This window comes from Nothobranchius furzeri, chromosome 14 (assembly GCF_043380555.1).
Source record: "Nothobranchius furzeri strain GRZ-AD chromosome 14, NfurGRZ-RIMD1, whole genome shotgun sequence".
Taxonomy (NCBI): domain Eukaryota; kingdom Metazoa; phylum Chordata; class Actinopteri; order Cyprinodontiformes; family Nothobranchiidae; genus Nothobranchius; species Nothobranchius furzeri.
The window spans coordinates 3,263,046-3,284,807 of record NC_091754.1 but is presented as its reverse complement, the minus strand read 5'-3'; the positions used below and the strand labels follow the sequence as shown (position 1 = coordinate 3,284,807).

Genomic DNA, 21,762 nt, shown 5'->3' with positions numbered 1-21,762 from the left:
CGAGTAAATATGCAATACTAAAAAATGATGTCTGCTTTTTTTTTTACAGGCCAAGTGGTGTCATTTCCTCTCAGGCGATATTTATGCCCTATATTTACATATTCCTATTTTTTATCATACATCAAGCAATAAAAAGACCATTTTTGGTAGGTTTAGTGAAAAAGGGTGCTTTTAATTTTAAAATGAGCTGCAGCAGTGAATAAATAATCAGTTTAAATTTAGTTTCCACACTTGAGAGAATTTTGCAGCAAGATATTAAATCTCGGCTAGTATAATCACTCATTTACATTTTTGCTGCTTTCCAACTTCTAAACACACATTTTAGTGATTTAATTCAGCTGAGCTGTCTGTTCGTTTACTTCAGAGAAGCTCCTCTTCAGGACCACAAACTTTTAAAAATTCTTATTTTATTCAGGTTGAATAATGCAACAAAACAAAAATCACTTATTTTAGTTTGTTTACACAAGTTTAATCAGTGCTTAGAGCTGCTGCCTTGCAGCGAGAAGGTCCTGGGTTCGCTTTCCGGCCTGGAATCTTTCTGCATGGAGTTTTCATGTTCTCCCTGTGCATGCGTGGGTTCTCTCCGGGTTCTCCGGCTTCCTCCCACAGTCCAAAAACATGACTGTTAGGTTGATTGGACTGTCTAAATTGTCCTCAGGTGTGTGTGTGTGTGTGTGTGTGCATGATTGTTTGTCCTGTGTGTCTCTGTGTTGCCCTGCGATGGACTGGCTCTCTGTCCAGGGTGTACCCCGCCTGATTGCCCGTTGACCGCTGGAGATAGGCACCAGCCCCCCCGCGCGACCCTGCGTGGACAAAGCGGTTTCAGACGATGGATGGATGGAAGTTTAATCACTTTTTTTCTTCAAGGAAAAATATACGATTATCTTCATTAGATGTACAAAACCAAGCTATTCACACCTGTACATATAAACTTCACACCTGTACATATAAACTTCACAGTCTCATGAAAACATAATAAAAAGTTTAGGACAGAAAAAGCACTTAAAAATGTTTACTCAAAGAAGCGTCAGAGTAGGGTATTTTCCTATGATGAAATGCTAATTTGAGTCATTAGCTTGTCTTTAGAATGAGCTTGTATGGATTTGAAAGCAAACCCAGATTCTGCCTTGGCACCAATCAAAACGTGCATATTTTAAACGCTGTGCGGAAATTCCACATCCGATATGCAGATTTACATGTTGTGGATGTTCTGGCTACAGCTCTAATGACGTGATGTAGTTGTTCTTCCCACGAACAGTAAAACAGAGTTACAACAGCGTTTTGAGCTCAGTGTACCGTTGCTTCTGCACCGCTGATTCTCACAGGGCTGCAACTGTATAAGGAAGAGTGACAAGTCATGTCTGCACACCTCCAGAGAGGCAAACATTACAACTACGATAGTGTAGGTTGATTGTGGAAGCCGTAAAACAGCCTTAAAGCTTAGTTTATACTTCTGTGTGCGCAGACACCAAATGCCCTTTATCCATGGTTGCAAGGGTTCAACATGTTCGCGAGGACGGATGAAGCAGAGCCTTGTTTTTCTAACTATCCATCAAAAGCGGAGACTGAAAGCTTGTGAATGCTCAGGATGCCGCTTCCTTTAACCTTGTCAACATCACAGCCGTCCTCTAAAAACATAAGACAGTTGAACATATCTAGGTGCAGACACGGAGCAGATTGTAGAATGTCTCGTGGAAAAAAAATCAAACGATAGAGACGTTAATACAACCGTGATTGATGGAGTACAAAGACACGCTGCAAACTTTCAATTCGTGTCGGGAAATTACGGAGGTGCTGCCTGAACGAGAGGTGGAGGAGAATGAGGGTCAAATTTGCGCTTTTTAAAGTCTCTGAAATTCATTAAACCTAAAAAGGGCCACGCCCATCTACTTCCGGAGCACGGGTCTCCGGAAACGAGAAAAGATGAATGCAAGTCAATGGGGCCATAAAAGTTATTTTCTAATTCCATGTGCCATGTGCCATGGACTTCACACATGATGTCCACGAATGTTAAGGCCACATTCTGATGCAAGAAGGCGCTTATTTTCAAATGGAGTCGAAAGTTTCTTTAAGTTTTGTGTCAAAAGACAAATAGGACAACAAATGTTCATCGAACCATATTCACGTCATCGAACCAGACACGAAAAGAAAACGGCTCTGAATTTAGCGAGCTTCCAATATTTCTTCCAGGATGACGGGAGCATGAAAACCTGGAGAACCAAAGCAAACGATCTGGCCATGTGGTGAGTGAGCGAGCGAGCGAGCGAGAGAGATTCTGCAACGTCTGATTCGTGGTCATTTTATTAACTAATTTTTACAAGCTAATAAATCTCTAAGTACGGGATAAACATAGTTGAACCTCACATCATTTATTTTGATTTAAATTGAAGTCCAACGTTTGTGTGATTTAGGGTGTAAGGCAAAGTGAATTAGAAAAATCCCATTCGTCGTTTCGGGGATCCATGAGCCGACCAGAAGGAGAGGAGACTCGGGCTCCACAAACACTAGAGACGTGACTTTAATGATAGCAGGATACCCCAGAAAAGCACAACGTCCATCTCCTGGTGGAGAAATGCTTCACAACACCGACATGCAAAAGAAGGAGTAAAACATCTCCGACAATGTGCGTGCGTGAGTGCAAACTTGGTTAACAAGAAGTATAAACTAGGCTTTGGAAGAAAAACCTACACAAAATAATTAATGCCAATTCAAATTCCATTCATCCATCCATTTTCATCCGCTTATCCGGAGTCAGGTCACGGAGGCAGTAGCTTAAGGTGAGAGGCCCAGACTTCCCTCTCCCCAGCCAATTGGGCCAGCTCCTCCGGGGGAATCCCAAGGCGTTCCCAGGCCAGGTGAGAGACATAGTCCCTCCACCGTGTCCTGGGTCTACCTTTAGGTCTCCTCCCGGTTGGACGTGCCCGGGAAACCTCACCAGGGACCAGATGCCCGAGCCACCTCAACTGGCTCCTCTCGATGTGGAGGAGCAGCGGGTCTACTCCGAGCACCTCCCGAATGACCGAGCTTCTCACCCTATCTCTAAGGGAGAGCCCAGCCACTCTGCGGAGAAAACTCATTTCAGCCGCGTGTATCCGCGATCTCGTTCTTTTGGTCACTACCCAAAGCTCATGACCATAGGTGAGGGTAGGAACGTAGATCCACCGGTAAATCGAGAGCTTCGCCTTCTGACTCAGCTCTCTCTTCACCACGACAGACCGGTACAACGCCCGCATCACTGCAGACGCCGAACCAATCCGCCTGTCGATCTCCCGATCCCTCATACCCTCACTCGTGAACAAGACCCCGAGATACTTAAACTCCTCCAGTTGGGGCAGGACCTCATCCCTGACCCGGAGAAGGCATTCTACCCTTTTCCGAATCAAGACCATGGTCTCAGATTTAGAGGAGCTGATTCTCATCCCAGCTGCTTCACACTCGGCTGCGAACCGCTCCAGCGAAAGCTGAAGATCACGTTCTGATGAAGCCAACAGGACCACATCATCTGCAAAAAGCAGAGACCTGATCCTCAGGCCACCAAAACGGATGCCCTCCTCACCTTGGCTGCACCTAGAAATCCTGTCCATAAAGGTTATGAACAGAATCGGTGACAAAGGGCAGCCTTGGCGGAGTCCAACTCTCACTGGGAACGAGCCCGACTTACTGCCGGCAATGCGGACCAAGCTCTGACACCGGTCATACAGGGACCTAACAGCCCGTATCAGAGGGCCTGGTACCCCATACTCCCGGAGTACCCCCCACAGGGTCCCCCGAGGTACGCGGTCAAACGCCTTCTCCAAATCCTCAAAACACATGTGGACTGGTTGGGCAAATTCCCACGCACCCTCCAGGATCCCCCTAAGGGTATAGAGCTGGTCCAGTGTTCCACGGCCAGGACCAAAACCACATTGCTCCTCCTGAATCTGAGGTTCAACAATCCGACGGACCCTCCTCTCCAGAACCCTGAATAGACCTTACCAGGAAGGCTCAGGAGTGTGATCCCCCTGTAGTTGGAACACACCCTGCGACCCCCTTTTTAAATAAGGGGACCACCACCCCGGTCTGCCAGTCCAGTGGGACTGCCCCCGATGTCCAAGCGATATTGCAGAGCCGCGTCAGCCAACACCGCCCCACAACATCCAGAGCCTTAAGGAACTCCCGGCGGACCTCATCCACCCCTGGAGCCTTGCCACAGAGGAGCTTTTTAACCACCTCAGTGACCTCAGCATTCACATTGACATTGCTAAATATCAAAGTTTAAGTTAGATCTAAAAAGGAAAATGAATGCATGATGTAGCTGTTAAAATTTTAACAACTCCTCTTTTCGTTGACGTCACACTCCCGACCCCAGCGTTTGACCGACTGGATAATTTGGCACTAATGAGTTTTAAAACTCCAGCAGCAGCTCCACTTCACACGAAAAAACTACAGGTCAGAGAGTATTTGTCATTATATTTTAAACAACTGAATCAATCAAACTAACTTTCATCATCAGAATCAAAGCCAAAGAGTGAGGAGCAGGTGTTAAGTGCTTGATGCTTCTGTAGTTCTTCTTTAGTGCAAAACAAGGTCAGACAATTGTCACAGCGATGTCTGACCTTTGGCTCTGGGTCTACAACGACCGGTTGCTTCTTAGTTACTGAATCCTTTTTCTTCTTAAAGTGGTTGTATACATATTTCTGAGGCGGCGCATTGTCGGCGGACCTCTTCTTCCGCATCGACAGCACAGATTCATCGAGATAAGTGCTAGGTGGCGGTCGGACGAAGGGCGTTTTAACAAAACGTGCATAAGCGGGATCTTCTGGCTTGAAGGTTTTGTGCTCGATGATGTGGGGCTCTGCTATGTTTTTATGGACTCCCTCAACCAAAGTATAAATTTCATCGCCATCTTTGACATTTATGGGGCAAAACGTCCGAGGCTGTTTTCCACGGTTTTTACTGGGAGTAGATTTGCCATCCACATGGGAAGTTGGGATTATCTCCTCGTATCCATTAATGGTGGATTTGTCTTTCAAGGGCTCATGACTGACCGTTTCCGCTGAGCTGTCCTGTTCGGGCACATTTGTGCGAAGGTCAGTTGTCTGAGTCCCACAAGCCGCCATTTCGTTCCCATCTACATGAATCCCAGGAGTGGGACTCTCCCTCTGGCCCTTCTTGTTCTGAAGCCAAAGCTCCTCCACCTTTACTCTCTGCTTCCAAGGAGCCTCTTCACTCGGCTGAACAGCTTTACTGTGTTCCACGTCTAGCTCTTCCTTCAGTGGCACGGGAATGTAGTGCCTCCATTCGTGATCGTACAGAGTTTGGAAATTAGAGAAAAGTTTGTCACAGTTGGAATACTGACACTGGAGCCTTAACGGATCGTGAGTACGGATATGGTCCTTTAATTCCTGTTGTGTCGAGAAGCGCCGTTTACACTCTAGATGGTAGCAGAGGTGTGGTAAAGGGTCGCTGTGAAGCATCATGTGCTCCTTGTACTGCTGAAGGAACTGTGTTAATCTGTCAGGAAAAACAAACAAAACGGGTTTATTTTATGTCTCAGGAGTAGCAATAAAGATGCAACAGCTGCTTTAACAGGAAGTAGATGGAAGGTAAGACGTGTGGTGGGCTCTTTACCTCGTGCAAAAGACGCACTTGTGCTTGGACCAAACAAAAGCCTTTTCCAGAACTTGGTCTTCATTGATGTGGCATTTGAGGGCATGCCTTGTCAGCGAACTGCTAATCTTCAAAAATACTTTATCACAGGCTTCTGATGGACACAAGTGATAGGTCAGGTCCAAACCCTGGCCATTTTCTCCAGCTGGCACGTTCTTGTCCTCTTCTTCTGTCTGTAGCAACGTTACGTTTTTAACCATCACCAGATCATTTGTAATGACCACCTGCTCGTCCTTAAAGTCCACCTGCTTCTTTACTTGCGTTTCTGGGCTGGGGCCTTTTTTCTGAGGCATGAAGCTCTTTCTAAAGAGGATGCGAGTGTTCTTAATGATTCGTTCCTCTCTGCTGAGGCTGCACACTGTACTTTTGCGTTTGGGTTCCTTCTGAGAAACAGAAACCAGATTTTCATCCTGAGGCTGGCTCTCGTTTTCCACGTTTCCCATAATTCCATTGGCAGGCGGCGCTTCCTTGACGCTCGGCTCACAGGGCGTCTGTTTGCACATTTCCTCGATGTGCTCCATCACATGATTTTTGGCTAAATTAAGCACTTTGAAGCGTTTTCCACAGAAAATACACTTGAGTTTTCTCATCTTCAGATGAGCAATTGCATGTCTCATGACATTCATACCCTTATAAGTTTTATCGCAGAACTTGCAGGAATATGCACAGTTTCTGTACTGTTGGGTGCGGAGTACTCGTTCCCTCCACGTCGTCTTGGCTTTTTCCTGAATAAATAAAGACAGAAGTTAAAACTCTGCCACGGGTTCACCAGGAAAGAGTAAGCCTGCCAAAAGGAAACCACTTGACCATCCTAATATCTGCTGGGATGAACAAAACACTTACCAGAGTTTTTGGGACTTCTGGCTTCTGTTCTGGATCTCCGTTAGTCACACCAGAAGCATTCGGCTCTGGGGGTTGTGGTTGCTCGTTTTCATCTTGTCCGAATTGAAGACAGTAGCAGTGAAACTGTTCTACTGAGTTCTCTACCGACTCCATAAGTGGACCATCCAGCTCAGGGTTAGCTTCAGCTGCCTGCTGATCGTCCAACGTCCCATCACAAAGTCTGGATACCTCTTGGGTGTGTTCACTCTGACCGCTACCACCAATTACGCTCGTGTCACCTGGACGGTCAAGTTCACTCTCCTTTTGTTCACTTTTGTTCTCACACCGGATATCCTCGTTAGGCATTTCCTGTTCTTTGACTTCCGGTTTTGCTCCAACATCAGTCGATTCCTCTGGTGGAAGGTATACTACATTATCAGGGTAGGAGAGCTCCAGCTTGTGTAAAGGCTTCCTACCCCGTTTCTTTCCTCTGATCACCTTTATGGTCTGCACTTGTTCAATCCTTGGAAGACCCTGCAACCACCTCTTCTTCTGACCTTTCCTTTTGAAAATTTGGCTTTTAACACATCTAGATAAGTACTCTCTCTTGCGATTAAGTGGGAACTTAGGGGCTGGTTTCTCCGTGCTGGAGTGATTCTGTCTCAGTGAGTACATGGGTGTGTTACCCAGAGAGACAGATTTTAGATTGTACCTAAACTCTGGATCATCACCGGGTTCACGCTCTTCATCAGACAAAGGCGGTGTTCTCTTTCTAAGTCTTTTCCTCCATTTGCCTTTCTTTAGAGAAGAGTTATTTGGTGCAATGCACTTTCCTCCTGCTCTGTCATCAGTTTGCTTCTCGGAGAGGTCTTGGCTCACAAACGTAGTTTGAGTCAAGCGGCATGACTTTGAATCTAAAGCGCACGGCTCGTTTCTACAGTTATTTGGTAAGGGCCCTTCATTGTACTCCTCTTCCTGTTCCTCCTTTATCTCACTGAGTTCAGCATCCTTCATTACGTTGTCGCTCATCAACTCTAAGCAATGAGTCCTGAGAGTGAAAAGGTTCCAGAATTCAGGGTCAAAACACAAGCGTTCCTTGAGCATCTGGAGAAGACAGGGCATGTGAAGTCAGAAGGTTATAAATCACAGTGGGATTAAATCTGCCTCACTATTATGCTTTCACCTGCAGGAGAGGGAAGCGAACACTGGTGCGGACAGCGTTGCTGTGGGGATGTTGCTCTTCATCGGGGTGCCTGTAAAGCAGACAGACCGTTCGGTATGCCTCCAGGCTTCGTTCCTGACAGAAGACGAGAAGGGCACACGCCCGACAGATCTCCAGGTCATGAGGCAGCAGGAAGGCGATGGTCTTACAGACCAGTGACTGGGTTACAGCGTCAGCCTGCAGGTCAACCAGCTGCAAGGCCCTACAGCAGAGCTCCACACAGACCTGGACCCCCTCAGCACCCAGCTGTTAACAATATAAAACAATGACATTACACTCTCTAGTGTCACTCTAACATTATCTTGAACGCTCTCATTCATTATTGTAGATATCGTATTCCCCATTTTCTTACTAGATGCTTAAAACCTCATTTTAAATCTCACCTCTGATAAAAATCTCACCTCTGTGGTGACCAGTTTGATGATGGGGAAGATGGCTCTGACATTGGTAGCAGAGGAAGCTAGCTGCAAGCACTCAGCCAAGAAGCCTTGTCGGGAAGGATGGGCCCTAAGGTACAGCCTGCTCCAGATGAAAACCAGGTCCCTGTGTGGAGAGGAAACAAGCATCACCTGTGAGAGCAGATGGTGTATTGAGCAATGAAGCTAGAAGAACTGTAATGGAGAACTGAAGCCTGGACCGACTATAGCTCTGCACACTGTGAAGACAGCAAGCCTGCAAAGAATAAATACAGAAGCACAGAATCTGGGCGATATCCAATAACACCGAGTCTGGACAGTTCATACAAATTACAAGCAGATGACCTTGCCTTAAAACAATTCAACGCCCAAGAGACACGTCCCTAAACCATCCTGCAAACATAGACTGGCCACGGCCCTTAGGTCAAACAGCCCAGTCATGGGGCGCCATCTACAGTCATCTTTCAAACTGACTGCACGCAACTGGAGAGCACCGGGACAAATCAGAGCAACAAACAACACGGTGCCATTACGGCAATCAGTCAACAGGGCAGTCCGCCAAACGCCACCGAAAAAAAAGCAAATGCATCCTTTTTTTAATTAATTGACTTCATTACCTCCATCTGATCATGTCTCAATCAAAAGCCCAGATCTAAAGCGTTTTAAACCAGCGCCATTTCTGAGCCGATGCCATCTTTGTAGTTTTTCTCAGTTGCAGCTGAAGTATTAAAAGCCCACCCAACAAAAAGTCCAGCGCTGTGATTGGCAACCACAGAACTGTTCAGCCCGGTGGTAGACCCTCAGAGACTAAACTGGAGCCGACCTGCAGAGCGAGATCTTTTGCTACGGGTGACTTCTAGGCTAACGTCTTCAAGGATCAGCGCCCAAACAGGGAAAGATCCCTGAAAACATGTCAGGGAAAGTAAAAACATGACAAGACCACTAGTTTCATCATTGTGGAGCACTGCCAATCACAATAGGACCAAATACCTTCATAAGCCAATAAAGAGATCAACACAAGCAAATAAATGGTCAATAACAGCTTTAAATATTAACTCGACTAGTCATCATTTGCATTTTTTTACTGCGTGGGCGTCGGACGAGCCCCCACACCGTGAAAACAAACATCCCAGCTCTGAAGCCGATCTTCATTTGCGTACGTCACACGTCACGTGACCAGGAAGCAGAACATCCATGTGTTAGGAGATCGTTTTGGGCCGTTCCTGTAAAAACAGTGGGGCGCGAACCGGAAACGCTTCTGCCGATCACAATTCAACAACGGATTATGAAAGAACGGATAACGCTCGAAACACGCCGATTTTTCCTGACGTAAGAGGTGAGTCTCCGCTTTGTTTTGGTTGCTTTGGCGTCGACATCATGCTAGCGCGCAACGTTCTGTCACTCTTAAAAAAACAGTAACAACTGTGGGAAACGCTGGCAGCGAATGAGTTAAGACTCCACATTTACAGCTCCTCAATGGTAACACTATGGAAACTGGGGATGTATGTCAAACTTACCAGATATAGTACATGTCACCTTTATGTAGCTGCCGGGTGAGGAAAGCCCGGCACAGTGACAACAAGAACTCGTCCTTCTCCACACTTTCTGTGTTGCAAATGATCTCCACGGCATCGCGGCCGTCTATTTCTGCCATCTGACGGACAAAACGTTTATTATTATAAAGACACAAAGAGCTGTTAACGCCAGTAATGCATGACATCATACGTTAGATGAACCTCTGTTGAATTCTGTGCAACAACGTCTACTTTTAGTTTTTCACCTCTTTCTGAAGGTTTTCATACAGAGAGGCTTTAAAGAGGCAGGTCAGGTAGGCCTGATGGAAGTAAAGATGCTTTCCAGTCTCGTGATTTTCCAGACAGCATTTAGCCAGAGCCATGACCTCCTGCACTCGTTCGCAGGCCTGCAGATATCGAACCCGCAACTCCAAAAATATCGGCAATTCAGAGCTCAAGAAGTCCTCAACTGTGAGAGAGGAACGTTAAGATTTTGAGAAGACAGAATAATACTGATGATGTAATCAACAATATGTACTAGCTGATGGGTACTTCTTTAAAGCACAGTACCTTCATTAGGTGGCAGGTCTGTCTCTTTGAGGATCCCCTGCAGCACCGGACTCTCCCACGGACCTCCTCCTTTGATCGTTTGCTTCACGTGCTGAAGGTACACGTTCCTGTGTCTCAGGAGTCTACAGTGGCACTCCTAAACAGTCAGTTCAGAAACGAGGATACAACACTGTTGACCGTTAACCCCAATAATGACTTCTACAACAATAAGAAGACATGTTCCAGTGAAACATACGCTTGAGATGAACTGGTAAATTAACCCTATAACGGCTAACTAAAGTGTTGCTGGAACCGTACCTGAAAAGTATCAAGGATGTCTTTTAGAGGCTCTTCAATGAATTCCTCTTTGCTGAAAAACAGCATCAGCTCAAAGAAGCTCCTGCAAGAAGAGTAAAATGAAGTCAAAACAGAAAAATACAGCTTCTACTTCGTTTAGGGCTACTGTAAACAAGAAACACCGCACCGGCAAATCGGTGTAATATTACAGCAATGGTGTGTCTTCTAAACGCGCCATGCCGGCATGGCGTTACACGAATTCTGCAGCATTCGTTCCGCCTCGCTTGGTAGTTATATTACAGTACTTGTCTGTCTTATAAACGGTGATTGCGTCTGGCGAAAACAGAGGGCGGTGTCATGACGATGTGGGGAGTTACTGCCGAACTCCAACCGGCAAATATAATGAAAATTAAAGTAAACAGGAGATGTAAATTTAGCTTTTTGAACTAAATCAGCTGAAATGGCAAACCAGAGCTTGCAGGGGTCGTGGCGCTTCCCTCAGTCAGAGCTGGAGGTCAGATCACCAGAGGCTGCACGGGGACTGAGGAGGACAGACACCTTTAGGAGAGGCTTGTCCAAAAAACGTAACGAGCTCGGATTTGATCGCAATAAAAAGTCTGCGGCAGCGCAGAGACTGCCCCCATACCTCCTTTATGCCGCCATTACCTAACCTTTAATAAAGAGAACATGATTGCGTCACACTACCGCCACAGCCTGACCACTTACAACCAGCCCTGATGCCGCCACGGCGTTGCAGCCTTGTGGTGCTGTTTTAACCGTTTAACTGACTTGTGAATCTGCAGGTGCAACCCTCGCAAACACCACAGTTAATTTAGCACATTTTGCTTCCAAAACTTTAAAATGAGTGAAATATAGAAAATGTAATAACGTGGTTAAAATGTGTTAAACTTTTCAATAAATTATGAAAAAAAGCTTTAAAAAATTCCAGCAATTATATGTTTGTAAATCGCAGCAGCTCAGGAGGTAGAGCGGGTGGTCCAGTAATCGGAAGGTTGCAGGTTCGATCCCGGCTCCAACCAGAGAATTCTGCTGTTGTGTCCTTGGGCAAGACACTTAACCCACCTTGGCTGCTGGTGGTGGTCGGAGGGACCGGTGGCGTCTGTGCTCGGCAGCCTCGCCTCTGTCAGTGCGCCCCGGGGCAGCTGTAGCTACATGGTAGCTCATCACCACCAGTGTGTGAATGAGTGAATGACTGGTTGTGTTGTGAAGTGCCTTAGGGGGGGTTGTAGAATCCTAAAAAGGCGCTATACAGATACAGGCCATTTACCATTTAAATAGGGCTGCTCGAATGACATTTGTTCGGGGTGAAAAGAGGGAGCGCTAAGCCAGAAGGCGAAGCTCTCGATTTACTGGTCTACCTACGTTCCTACCCTCACCTATGGTCATGAGCTTTGGGTGGTGACCAAAAGTACGAGATCGTGGATACAAGCGGCCAAAATGAGTTTCCTCCGTGGAGTGGCTGGGCTCTCCCTTAGAGATAGGGTGAGAAGCTCAGTCATCCAGGAGGAGCTCGGAGTAGACCCGCTGCTCCTCCACATCAAGAGGAGCCAGTTGAGGTGGCTCGGGCATCTGGTCAGGATGCCTCCCTGGTGAGGTTTTCTGGGCAGGACTAACCGGGAGGAGACCTAAAGGTAGACCCAGGACATGTTGGAGAGACTATGTCTCTCACCTGGCCAGGGAACGCCTTAGCATTCCGCCGGAAGACCTGGAGAAAGGGAAGTCTGGGCCTCTTGACTTAGACTGTTGCCCCCATAACCCGACTCCAGAGAAGCGGAAGAAAATGGATGGATGGGTGCACAGTTAATGTCTGATGCTTTAATGTGACCGTTACTCAAACAAAGAGGCAGAAAACACCATGCATGTTCATCTGGACATGTGTGCACTCACAAGGCCAGACTGCTGAGGACATACTGGACGTGCTGACAGTCATCTGGAAAGGCAGCTGTGGCTTTGGTGAAATTGCAGAGAGCAGTCCGGAGCACTTTGAGCTGAGGGAGAGGAACATGCCACTGGCCCGTGTACTCCTCTACCAACTGTATGACAAGAAGAAAAATTCAAGCAGTTTTTTAAACATTAAATAGCTCGACTCTGTTCTGTGTTTGCTTCCAACATCCTGTAACAGTGAATTAAAAATCCTGGTGCAACATCATTTTGGACGGGGATCTATTGGCCAGGGTACCAATAACTGATAAAGTAAGTGTGCAAAAAACGTTCTAGAAAATTAGGACAATAACATTGTATTAGCTAAATAATGACTGTGAGCACTAGAGATCATTACACAATTCAGCAGAAACGCAAAAGTTAGCGATGGCCGACCATGTGTAAAATGCAGCAGTAAGGCCTGGCGACATTTCTTCTGCCAGGATGTTGATTTACGTCTTAATCTTTTTAAAACTCATCACGTTTAATTTTCAACATCACTTAAACAGTCTCGTATGAATCGTTGGATAATTAGCTTAGCTTAAACCCAAAACTAGAAACGTGCTCATTTTAAAACGCCAGGCTGTAGACAGTGTTGTTACACTGAAGTAACAAGGCATTAGTCTGGCTTAAATATATCAAAATTAACTCTTGTAGCAGCGTTTTCGGTGGGTTGTGCCGAGACAGCTGCCTAAATGGTGACAGTCTGATGCTAACGTTAGCTGGAGGCTAGTAGCATTAGCACAAAACAAAGCGATTGTGCTGTTCGCCTCCTGAAATCAGCCCAACCTACCTCACAGAAATCTGAGCAGTACTCTTTGCTGTTCAGAGAGGACTCCTTGCTGCAGTGTCTGAGACACAGAGTGTCCAGAGCTGTTTCAAGCCCGTCTATTTCCAAATCACTTTCGTTGTCCGCCATACTGTCTGCTGAATCCAGCGCATACTCCGGTTGCCAAATATATTCGAGAGGATCCGCCAGTGGGTCATCTAAAGCCCCAGAAGGAAACAGACCCAATCTGGCAACCATTCATAAAGTTCTTATCGCGCTGATAACGTTTTTTATTGTTTTGTTGTGCTTTTATACGCCAGAAAGGTGGCTTCTAAACTTTTCAGCTTCAGACCCAGATCTGTGATTTGATAACATAAACGATAAATGAGCCGCACTTGTATAGCGCCTCTCAGAGTAAGGTCTCCAAAGCGCTTTACACTACAGTGTATCATTCATCCATTCACACACACACCTTCACACACTGATGGTGATTAGCTACAATGTAGCCACAGCTGCCCTGGGACGCACTGACAGAGGCGAAACATGCATGCCAAATAATTCAGGGCATTTAGAAAAGTGTTTCAGCTCATGTACACTTATATCCCTCTTTGGCAATTTAGTTAATTTTTTGGTAACGATTATGCTTGAAAAGTAGCTTCAGCAATTCAATTCTATTCAAGTTTATTTATATAGCGCCAAATCACGACAAGAGTCGTCTCAAGACACTTCACACAGTAAGCATTCCAATACAGGTCAGTTCATTAAGCCAATCAGAAATAATGTTTCCTATATAAGGAACCCAGCAAATTGCATCAAGACTAGTGTCAGTCTTTACATCAATCCTCATACTAAGCAAGCATTTAGCGACAGTGGAGAGGAAAACTCCCTTTTAACAGGAAGAAACCTCCAGAGAATCCTGGCTCAGTATAAGCAGCCATCCTCCACGACTCACTGGGGATCGAGAAGACTAAACCTTGGTTTATGCTTGATGCGTCCGCGAGGTCCGCACGGCTCCGCGCGGCAAAATTGCGTCATTTTAACAACCACGCCCCTCCACCGCACCTCCGCATTGCCCAAAATTTCCGCACCGCGTACCTAGGAAATTTTCTAACCACGCGGACGGTCGGACGCGGAAAAACATGGCGGACTGGCAAGAACTAGTATGGCAGAGGTTCGTAAATACAGACATTTGTATGATTCAGCTCTCAGAGATCACCGTGATCAACATGTTGTTAATAATTCTTGGAGAGAAATAGCTCGCACTGTCGGAAAAGACGAGGACGCTGTTAAAAAATGCTGGAATTCCATGTTGTAAACAACAGTAATTTTTACTTCTACTGTGGTGTAGTGTTGGATGCATGCCGTAGAGCTCCATGCTGCCCCCTACAGTCTGGGAGAATATTTTCTCACCGCAGAGACGAGCCGCATGAACCATAAACGCTGCGAGTTGTGAAGCGCGTTCCATCCGCGAGCCGCATCACCAAGCGGAAAGTAAATGCGTCAAGCATAAACCAAGCTTAAGCACACCCACACACACACACACACACACACACACACACACACACACACACACACACACACACACACACACACACACACACAAAGACTAGTAATGTGTCTATAGTTATATTGTGATTTCTTAGTAAATATTCTATTTGGTGAGAGATAAACTTTATTGTATTTATCCTAGTGAATCTATAATTAAACGGATAAACTAGCAGTAGCACATCCAACGTCAAGGAAAGTAAAATGTTATTATCAGGAGAGAGAGAATGTTTAAGTGGTTAGCAGCAGTGTGCTAGACGATGACCCCCTCCATGAGGCCACCACAGCTCAGCAGAACGTCATTGTAGCTTCTTCTGGGGAGAAAAACACTTACAGGGAAAATAAAGTTAACAGCTGAAATTGCACAAAATAATACAGTTAAAGAGCAGACTGTAGAAGAAAAAAGTAGAGTGTGAAAAGTGGTCAGTGTGTCCTCCAGCAGTCTAAGCCTATAGCAGCATAACTACACTATAGTTGTTTTTCTATTTTATTTATTTTTCCGTAAATCTTCTCAAGAACCCGTGTACAGCTCTTGGTGACCCTCGGTGGATTCACGACCCTAACGTTGGAAACAGCTACATAGTGGTGCAGTGGTTAGCACTGTTGCAGGAAGGTCGCAGGTTCGAAACTCGGCTGTGGCCTTTCTGCGTGGAGTTGCGTGTTCTCCCCATGCATGCGTGGGTTTCCTCCGGGTACTCCGGTTTCCCCCACAGATCACAACATGCCCTATAGGTTATAAACTGTAAATCGCTTTGGATAAAAGTGTCTGCTAAATAAATAAACATAAACATAAGATACACGTCTACATAAACATGTAAACTCAAAAAGAACTTAAAAAATGTGAAAAACCATAGCAACTATCAGTGTTTCAGCATCATAAAACATGTGTTTTTCAGTGTAGCAGACCTGTATAAGTATAAATAAATGAAAGTTTGCTCCAAAGATAAAAACTTTTAGTAAAGTAGAAGCAATGTAGTGTATGCAGTTGAAATGGAATAGAAAACAGATTAGAATAGAAAATCACTTTATTGTCCCTCAGTGGGGTCATTTTGATGAGACACTGGCAATCACATTTACCACAGAAACAAAGAAGAATTAAAAAGAACAGAAGAAATATATTTGCTACCTAAACATGTGCAAATGTGAGGTTTTTTTTCACTTCATTAGACCTGCTGCTGGCTAAATAGCAAGCAAAGTAAACACATGCACAGTCATGAATGTAAGTTATTCACATGAAAAATACAAAGACAATTATTTTATTTATTTGTTTGTTTATTTTATTTCACAATAAAAATAAGATGGGAAATGCATGTGATGTTGATAACTTACTCTTCATTTGTCCTGGTCCTGGGAAAATAACCTGCTTGATTATGACAGAAGCTTGAGTTCAAAGAAGCAAAATAATAAACATATTTGCACATTTAAAAAAACTGTGCTGAGAAAAATGCTGGAAGTAAAAAAATAAATAGTAATAAAATTGCAGAAAATGAGATGAATAAAACAGATCATAGAGTAGGAGATTATTTTATATAACAAAAGGATCATATTAAAGGTGCATGAAGAAAGAATGACATCCTGTGGTCAAACCAGGGTACTGCAGTCCACGTTTCAAAACAAACACATTTCTTCTGAGCATATATATAATATGTATGTGTGTATGTATATACATATACACACATACATATTTATATATATACATATATATATATATAAATATGTATGTATGTATATACACACACACATACATATTTATATATATACATATATATATGTATGTGTGTGTAAGTATATAGACAGACAGACACACACACACACACACACACACACACACACATATATATATATATATATGTGTGTGTGTGTGTGCGTGTATACATACACACATATGAATGTGGTCGTTTAGCTCAATTGTGACGTGCAATCTGAATCATTTACACATAATTTCACCAGCTGTGTCTTTGTCTGCCTGCTCTGTCTTCTCCATCCCCAGTGAGTCGTGGTGGATGGCTGCTTATAGTGAGCCAGGATTCTCTGGAGGTTTCTTCCTGTTAAAAGGGAGTTTTCCTCTCCACTATCGCTGCATGCTTGCTTAGTATGAGGATTGCTGTATAGTCACTGACACTAGTCAGTGACTTGATGCAATTTGCTGGGTTCCTTATATAGGAAACATTATTTCTGATTGGCTTAATGACCTGTGAATTGGAATGTTTATTATGTGAAGTGCCTTGAGACGACTCTTGTCGTGATTTGGCGCTATATAAATAAACTTGAATTGAATTGAACTGCACAGCCAATCATGCTTGGCTTGAGGGAGAACCGGAGAATTTTTGGGCCAATCATCATCACGGATGTATTTGTTTCCGGGGCGCTGGGCAATAGAACCCCCGTTACAGGAAACAGCTAGCTAGCATGCTAGAAGGTACTGGATCTCCTTTCCCCTTCACTCTCTCACTCCCTCATTCACACATACTCACTGTTGATTTCTATAGACAGAGCTGAACTCATAGCTGTTGCTGTAAAATATGTTTGTTTGTTCTCGTTTTATGTATTTTAAAACAGGACATCTTATTCAATGTCTATGTTGGGTTACTGTTACCATCTACTGGTGGAACAGAGTATTGCTTTTGGAGGTGCTTCTTTGAGCACATGGGCTGTTGGAGACTGAAAATGAATAAATAATGTCCAAATAAAATGTAGATAAGGATAGAAATTGTGTCAATGAAGTTGATGAAATCAAGCTTGAACATCAAAGCTGCCTTAATGATCATACGCCCTGAACAAGCATTTAAAAATGTATATTTTTAGGTAAAATCTACTGTTTTTTAGACATAAACTTCATAATATTGTTAACAGTAATACTAACAATAATACTGAATATCTTTTGCAGTTTTAAACTAAGCTTTTTATGAAAAACAGAAGAGGGCAGTCATTGTACCATTTGGTGTCACTATGAGGTGATGATGATGAAGATGAAGAGGATGACATTGAGGCAGATCCTCAAATATATAATATTCTGAAATATTCTAATAATCTATATCTATTGTTCAACGTGTTTCAAAAATATTCTACAGCAATCTGTTTTTATAAAAATATTCTATATTATTTAATAATTGTGACATATTCTGTATTATTCTACAGTGATATCATGTTCTAAAATTTGCTAGATTACTTTAAAGTGTCTTATAATTATCTATGCTTCTGTTGCTGCTTTGGGACTTTTTACCAGAACAGGGCCAGCGTCCATATTTGATCACATCATTTTCTCAGATTTTCTGCATGAAAATAAATTCCACAATAACACCCCAGGGTTGAAGTTTTAAACTAATTCAATGAGTGGCCCTTTAAAGAGTTGAGAGCATCGTTTTCTGTGAAGGTGAGGCCAACTGATGACCAGAAGAGGGCGCTGTTATAATATAATAGTAAAGCCACATCAAGAGTCAGTCAGCAGGCTGAATCCAGTTCATCAGTGAAATTTAATTTTTGTTATTTCTGTACAGCTCTCTCTCCACACACACACATTAATACTCTGATTTTCTCTCCCCAGCAAACCGTTGGGACAGGAACCCACAGAAGAAGACAGACTGGCCACTCTGGATGTTACTACACACCTACTCTCTTCTCCTGACTTACTGCAAATCCTCACACCTTACTCACCCACAACATTTCCTTCAGCATATCACGAGCACTCTTGAAGGCAGGAAAAAATAGAAGTACTATTCCAAGTATTTGAGTGGGAGTAATATAATGAGGATTTTCTTTCACCAGTAAGTCGTGTTCAGATGACCTGATGTGAGCTGTGTGGTGGACTAAAACGGAAAAGGATCTTTAATGGCTTTGAGAAATGAAAAGAATAGATTAATACATTAAGAAATACCAGGAAAAACATAAAGACTAAAATGCATTTCATAAAACAAGTACATCAGAAAGATTACAAAGCAATTTATTGTTGTTCGGTAAGGAGCGATGCCCGCCTGGCTGCAGCAAGAACCCTGAAATTAAGTCTATGGAAGGATTTTGATCTGTTTTAAATCTGAAACCACTGAGTTTGTGAATGTGCACGTTCAGACTCAACGACTCAAACCAACACAGACAGTCCTTCAAAATCAGAAAATGTTTCTCAAATGTGAAGAATCACAATGGAAGAAAGTATTAAGCAATGATCTGGAGTTACTCTGAGGATCACATGTTCCTCAGCCCATTTCACATCAAGCCTTATAGCGTTGCATATCTGTCACATGTGTGCTGTTCGACTGTTGTTGGCGATAACCGCAGACAGCAGTTTCTCTCATTATGTCCTTGATATCATTATCCTTATTTTTAACGCTGTTATTGATCATCCCTGTGTTCTACTGGCTTTGTGTTCCATGCAGGAAAGAAAAAGCCTTTAATCTGATTCGGTTTATCTTGGATTAAATAATCCATGTACAAGTTTGTGTTCCCGATAAAAAGATTGTAAGGTGTGTGACACTCGTTTAATTTGCAGTGGTCTCTTGTAGGAATGAACTGCCTTGCAAGTCAAACTCGGGGGTGAGGGGTGGGGGTGTGTTTGTTCCAGGAACTAGCAGAATGCCACATCAGAGAACACGGCATGATTTAGAGTCTTTTTCCTGATAAATGGACATCTCTCCTCTGATTGGCTAACAGCAGCACCGCTGACGTCGTTAGGTCCGTTTTAGGGGGGCTTCAGCCCCCCTAAAATAATCACAAGCCCCCCTATCATTTTGAGTTTATTTAGGGCTGGGACTTTAACGCGTTATTATGATTAATTAGAAAAAAACGACACGTTAAAAAAATTCACGCGTTTAATCGCAGCTTGCATTTCGAGCACGGCGGAACCTTTGTCATTGCACGACTTCCTCGTAGACTGAATATCACTGACGCACACAACAATGCACAGTGCTAATGGCTACTAACGGAATAAAAACAGAAAGAAGCTGCCTTGCTTGGACTGATGCAGGGTTTAGGAAACCCGTCCGCCTCTTTTCTTAACTTGAAAAAAACAAACTTCCAGACAACAACGGAGTCCGTGTCGCAGACATTTTTCAGAGATCGTCTCTGCTGCGGCTGCCCGGTGGCACAGGAAACTTTACAAAAGTTGCGGTAAGCTATATTTTTAACATTTACGTACCATCTGTGCAGCGCTGAAAGCACCAGACAGAATAATTCTGTGCCCTAACAGTAGTTTATGAAAGTAGTCAGACAAACGAGAGGCACCTGGCTGCCGCTGGGAGAACGCTCCGTGTTCTCACTACTCTGTAAACAATCACAAACAACGTGTCTTAAAGTTGAAAACAGAAGTTTTCGTTAAAACAGAAACACTCTGAAACTTTTCTGATGGTTTTCTAAACAATTCTGTCGGGGAGTTATACGTTTCTGAGACGAGTCTCTGTCTAAACATCACATGCATTACTATCATTAAGCAGCGAGGTGTGTTGAAGCTGTCAGCAGCTAAGGGGCGGATGCTTAAGTGCATCAGGGGCAGCGAGGAACGAGGAAGTTGTGATCAGGCTGGAGATCACACCAGATTCTCTGCTGCAGGCCTGAATCTGCGGGTCTGCAGCATCCCCTTCTTAACGTAACATCAGGACTTCCCATGTAAGGAAGGTCCGCTCACCTGTTCGTCAGATCATTATTTCCTCGCCATGATCTTTTATCTTCCCATCAACCTCCAGTCATCCAACTGGAACCAGTTAGTGTTCCTGATCATTCTCAGAATATGCCACGCCTGCTCTGGTGTTAAAAGTTAGTACATTTAAGTCCTAGATCATATTTGTGCCTGTTCTACTGTCATTTTGAAGGATTATTATTTATTTATGTGTTTTTACTACATTATGAGTAGAAATGCTAATAAAAACTCCCAATTAAACAAACAAGTGAAACTGGAAAAATTAGAATCTGGTGCAAAGTCAAATTTATTTCAGTAATTCAACTAGACAGAGAGACTATTTAAAGGCTCAGGAACCCTTTGCAAGCGTTTTCTATTTGTAATTATAAATTTTAGTTGATTTGGGTTTTGTTTCATATCACACAGTGACATTTGATTAATTAAAATGCATTTTTTTATTAAAAGCTTTAGTTTTACAGTAATAACTATGTCTAATGTTTAATTCTCTGTCTCAATTTTAATTAAGTTTTGCTTTGAGAGCACATTTTCCTGAACGATTAAAATGTGATTAATTTAGATTAATTAATTACAAAGCCTCTAATTAATTAGATTAAAAATTTTAATCAAGTCCCAGCCCTCATTTTTATATATACTGTTATTTTGTCTTGCAATTGTTAATTACATACTCCTTTATTCCACATCATAGCAGTGTTATTCATATATTAAAACTGTCAACTGCACACTCATTTGGCAGAATAAAAGTTTGACAATTATTAATTTGTTCTTTGTCATATTTTAGTAACATTTATAATTAAGCAAGTTGTAATTAAACAAATGACTGCAACATTTCCCCCTGTTAAGTGCAGTAGACTGAAATGAATAGCTTTATTTGGAAATATAACATATCTAATTTTTAATGGACTTATATAAAATCTTTCTTCAACATAGACCCCACTAATGAACTGATTAAGTGTTATTTTTTTATAAAAAGAAGAGAGAAAATGCACAAAGGTAGGAAAGGAAAAGAAAGTGACAAAATAATAGGTTTTGTTAAATGTTCTTCAGATAATGAATTAATTGACAAAGTTTTTGCAGGGTGTGAAAAAAATGTTCAAGGTCAAGCTCCTGGGGCTAAGCCCCCCCTATATCTCAATCCTAGTGACGTCCATGCAGCACAACTCTACCACTGACTCTGTTTACTTTCAATGTTGATGCTTTATCTCCACAAATAACACAAGCCTGGAGGAGTTCTGCAGTGTGGTGGAGTAGCTAATGCTAACAGTTAGCTTCTACTAGCCGAGTCATTCTCTGCTGTTTCCTGGACGCTAAACCAACAGCAGCCTTCCCCGTCATGAGTCAAATGGGTGAGTCCATGAATGTTAAGTGACAGAGTGACGTAGATCTGTCAGGATTTTCTAATCTAGAGTTTCGCC

At 43.4% G+C, this 21,762-nt stretch overlaps 1 protein-coding gene across 1 annotated transcript; it reads right to left on the bottom strand.

Moving 5' to 3' along the window:
• Positions 1-829: 829 nt before the first annotated feature.
• Positions 830-13,358, bottom strand: znf654 (zinc finger protein 654). Its single transcript, XM_015965536.3, has 11 exons — positions 13,204-13,358; positions 12,378-12,523; positions 10,491-10,572; positions 10,194-10,329; positions 9,890-10,092; positions 9,627-9,763; positions 8,095-8,236; positions 7,655-7,939; positions 6,493-7,575; positions 5,611-6,374; positions 830-5,493 (listed from the first exon to the last, which is right to left on the bottom strand). Exons 1-11 carry the CDS (start codon positions 13,327-13,329, stop codon positions 4,476-4,478), a joined length of 4,122 nt encoding a protein of 1,373 aa, XP_015821022.1. The 5' UTR covers positions 13,330-13,358; the 3' UTR covers positions 830-4,475.
• Between the last annotated feature and the right edge of the window lie 8,404 nt (positions 13,359-21,762).

Bases quoted from the DNA above. Each gene is read 5' to 3' on its own strand.
- znf654 (XM_015965536.3), bottom strand. From the start codon at position 13,329: ATGGCGGACAACGAAAGTGATTTGGAAATAGACGGGCTTGAAACAGCT. The intron at 12,524-13,203 runs GTAGGTTGGGCT...CTTGTCATACAG, and splicing joins ACTGCTCAGATTTCTGTGAG to TTGGTAGAGGAGTACACGGG. The intron at 10,330-10,490 runs GTACGGTTCCAG...CTGACTGTTTAG, and splicing joins ACATCCTTGATACTTTTCAG to GAGTGCCACTGTAGACTCCT.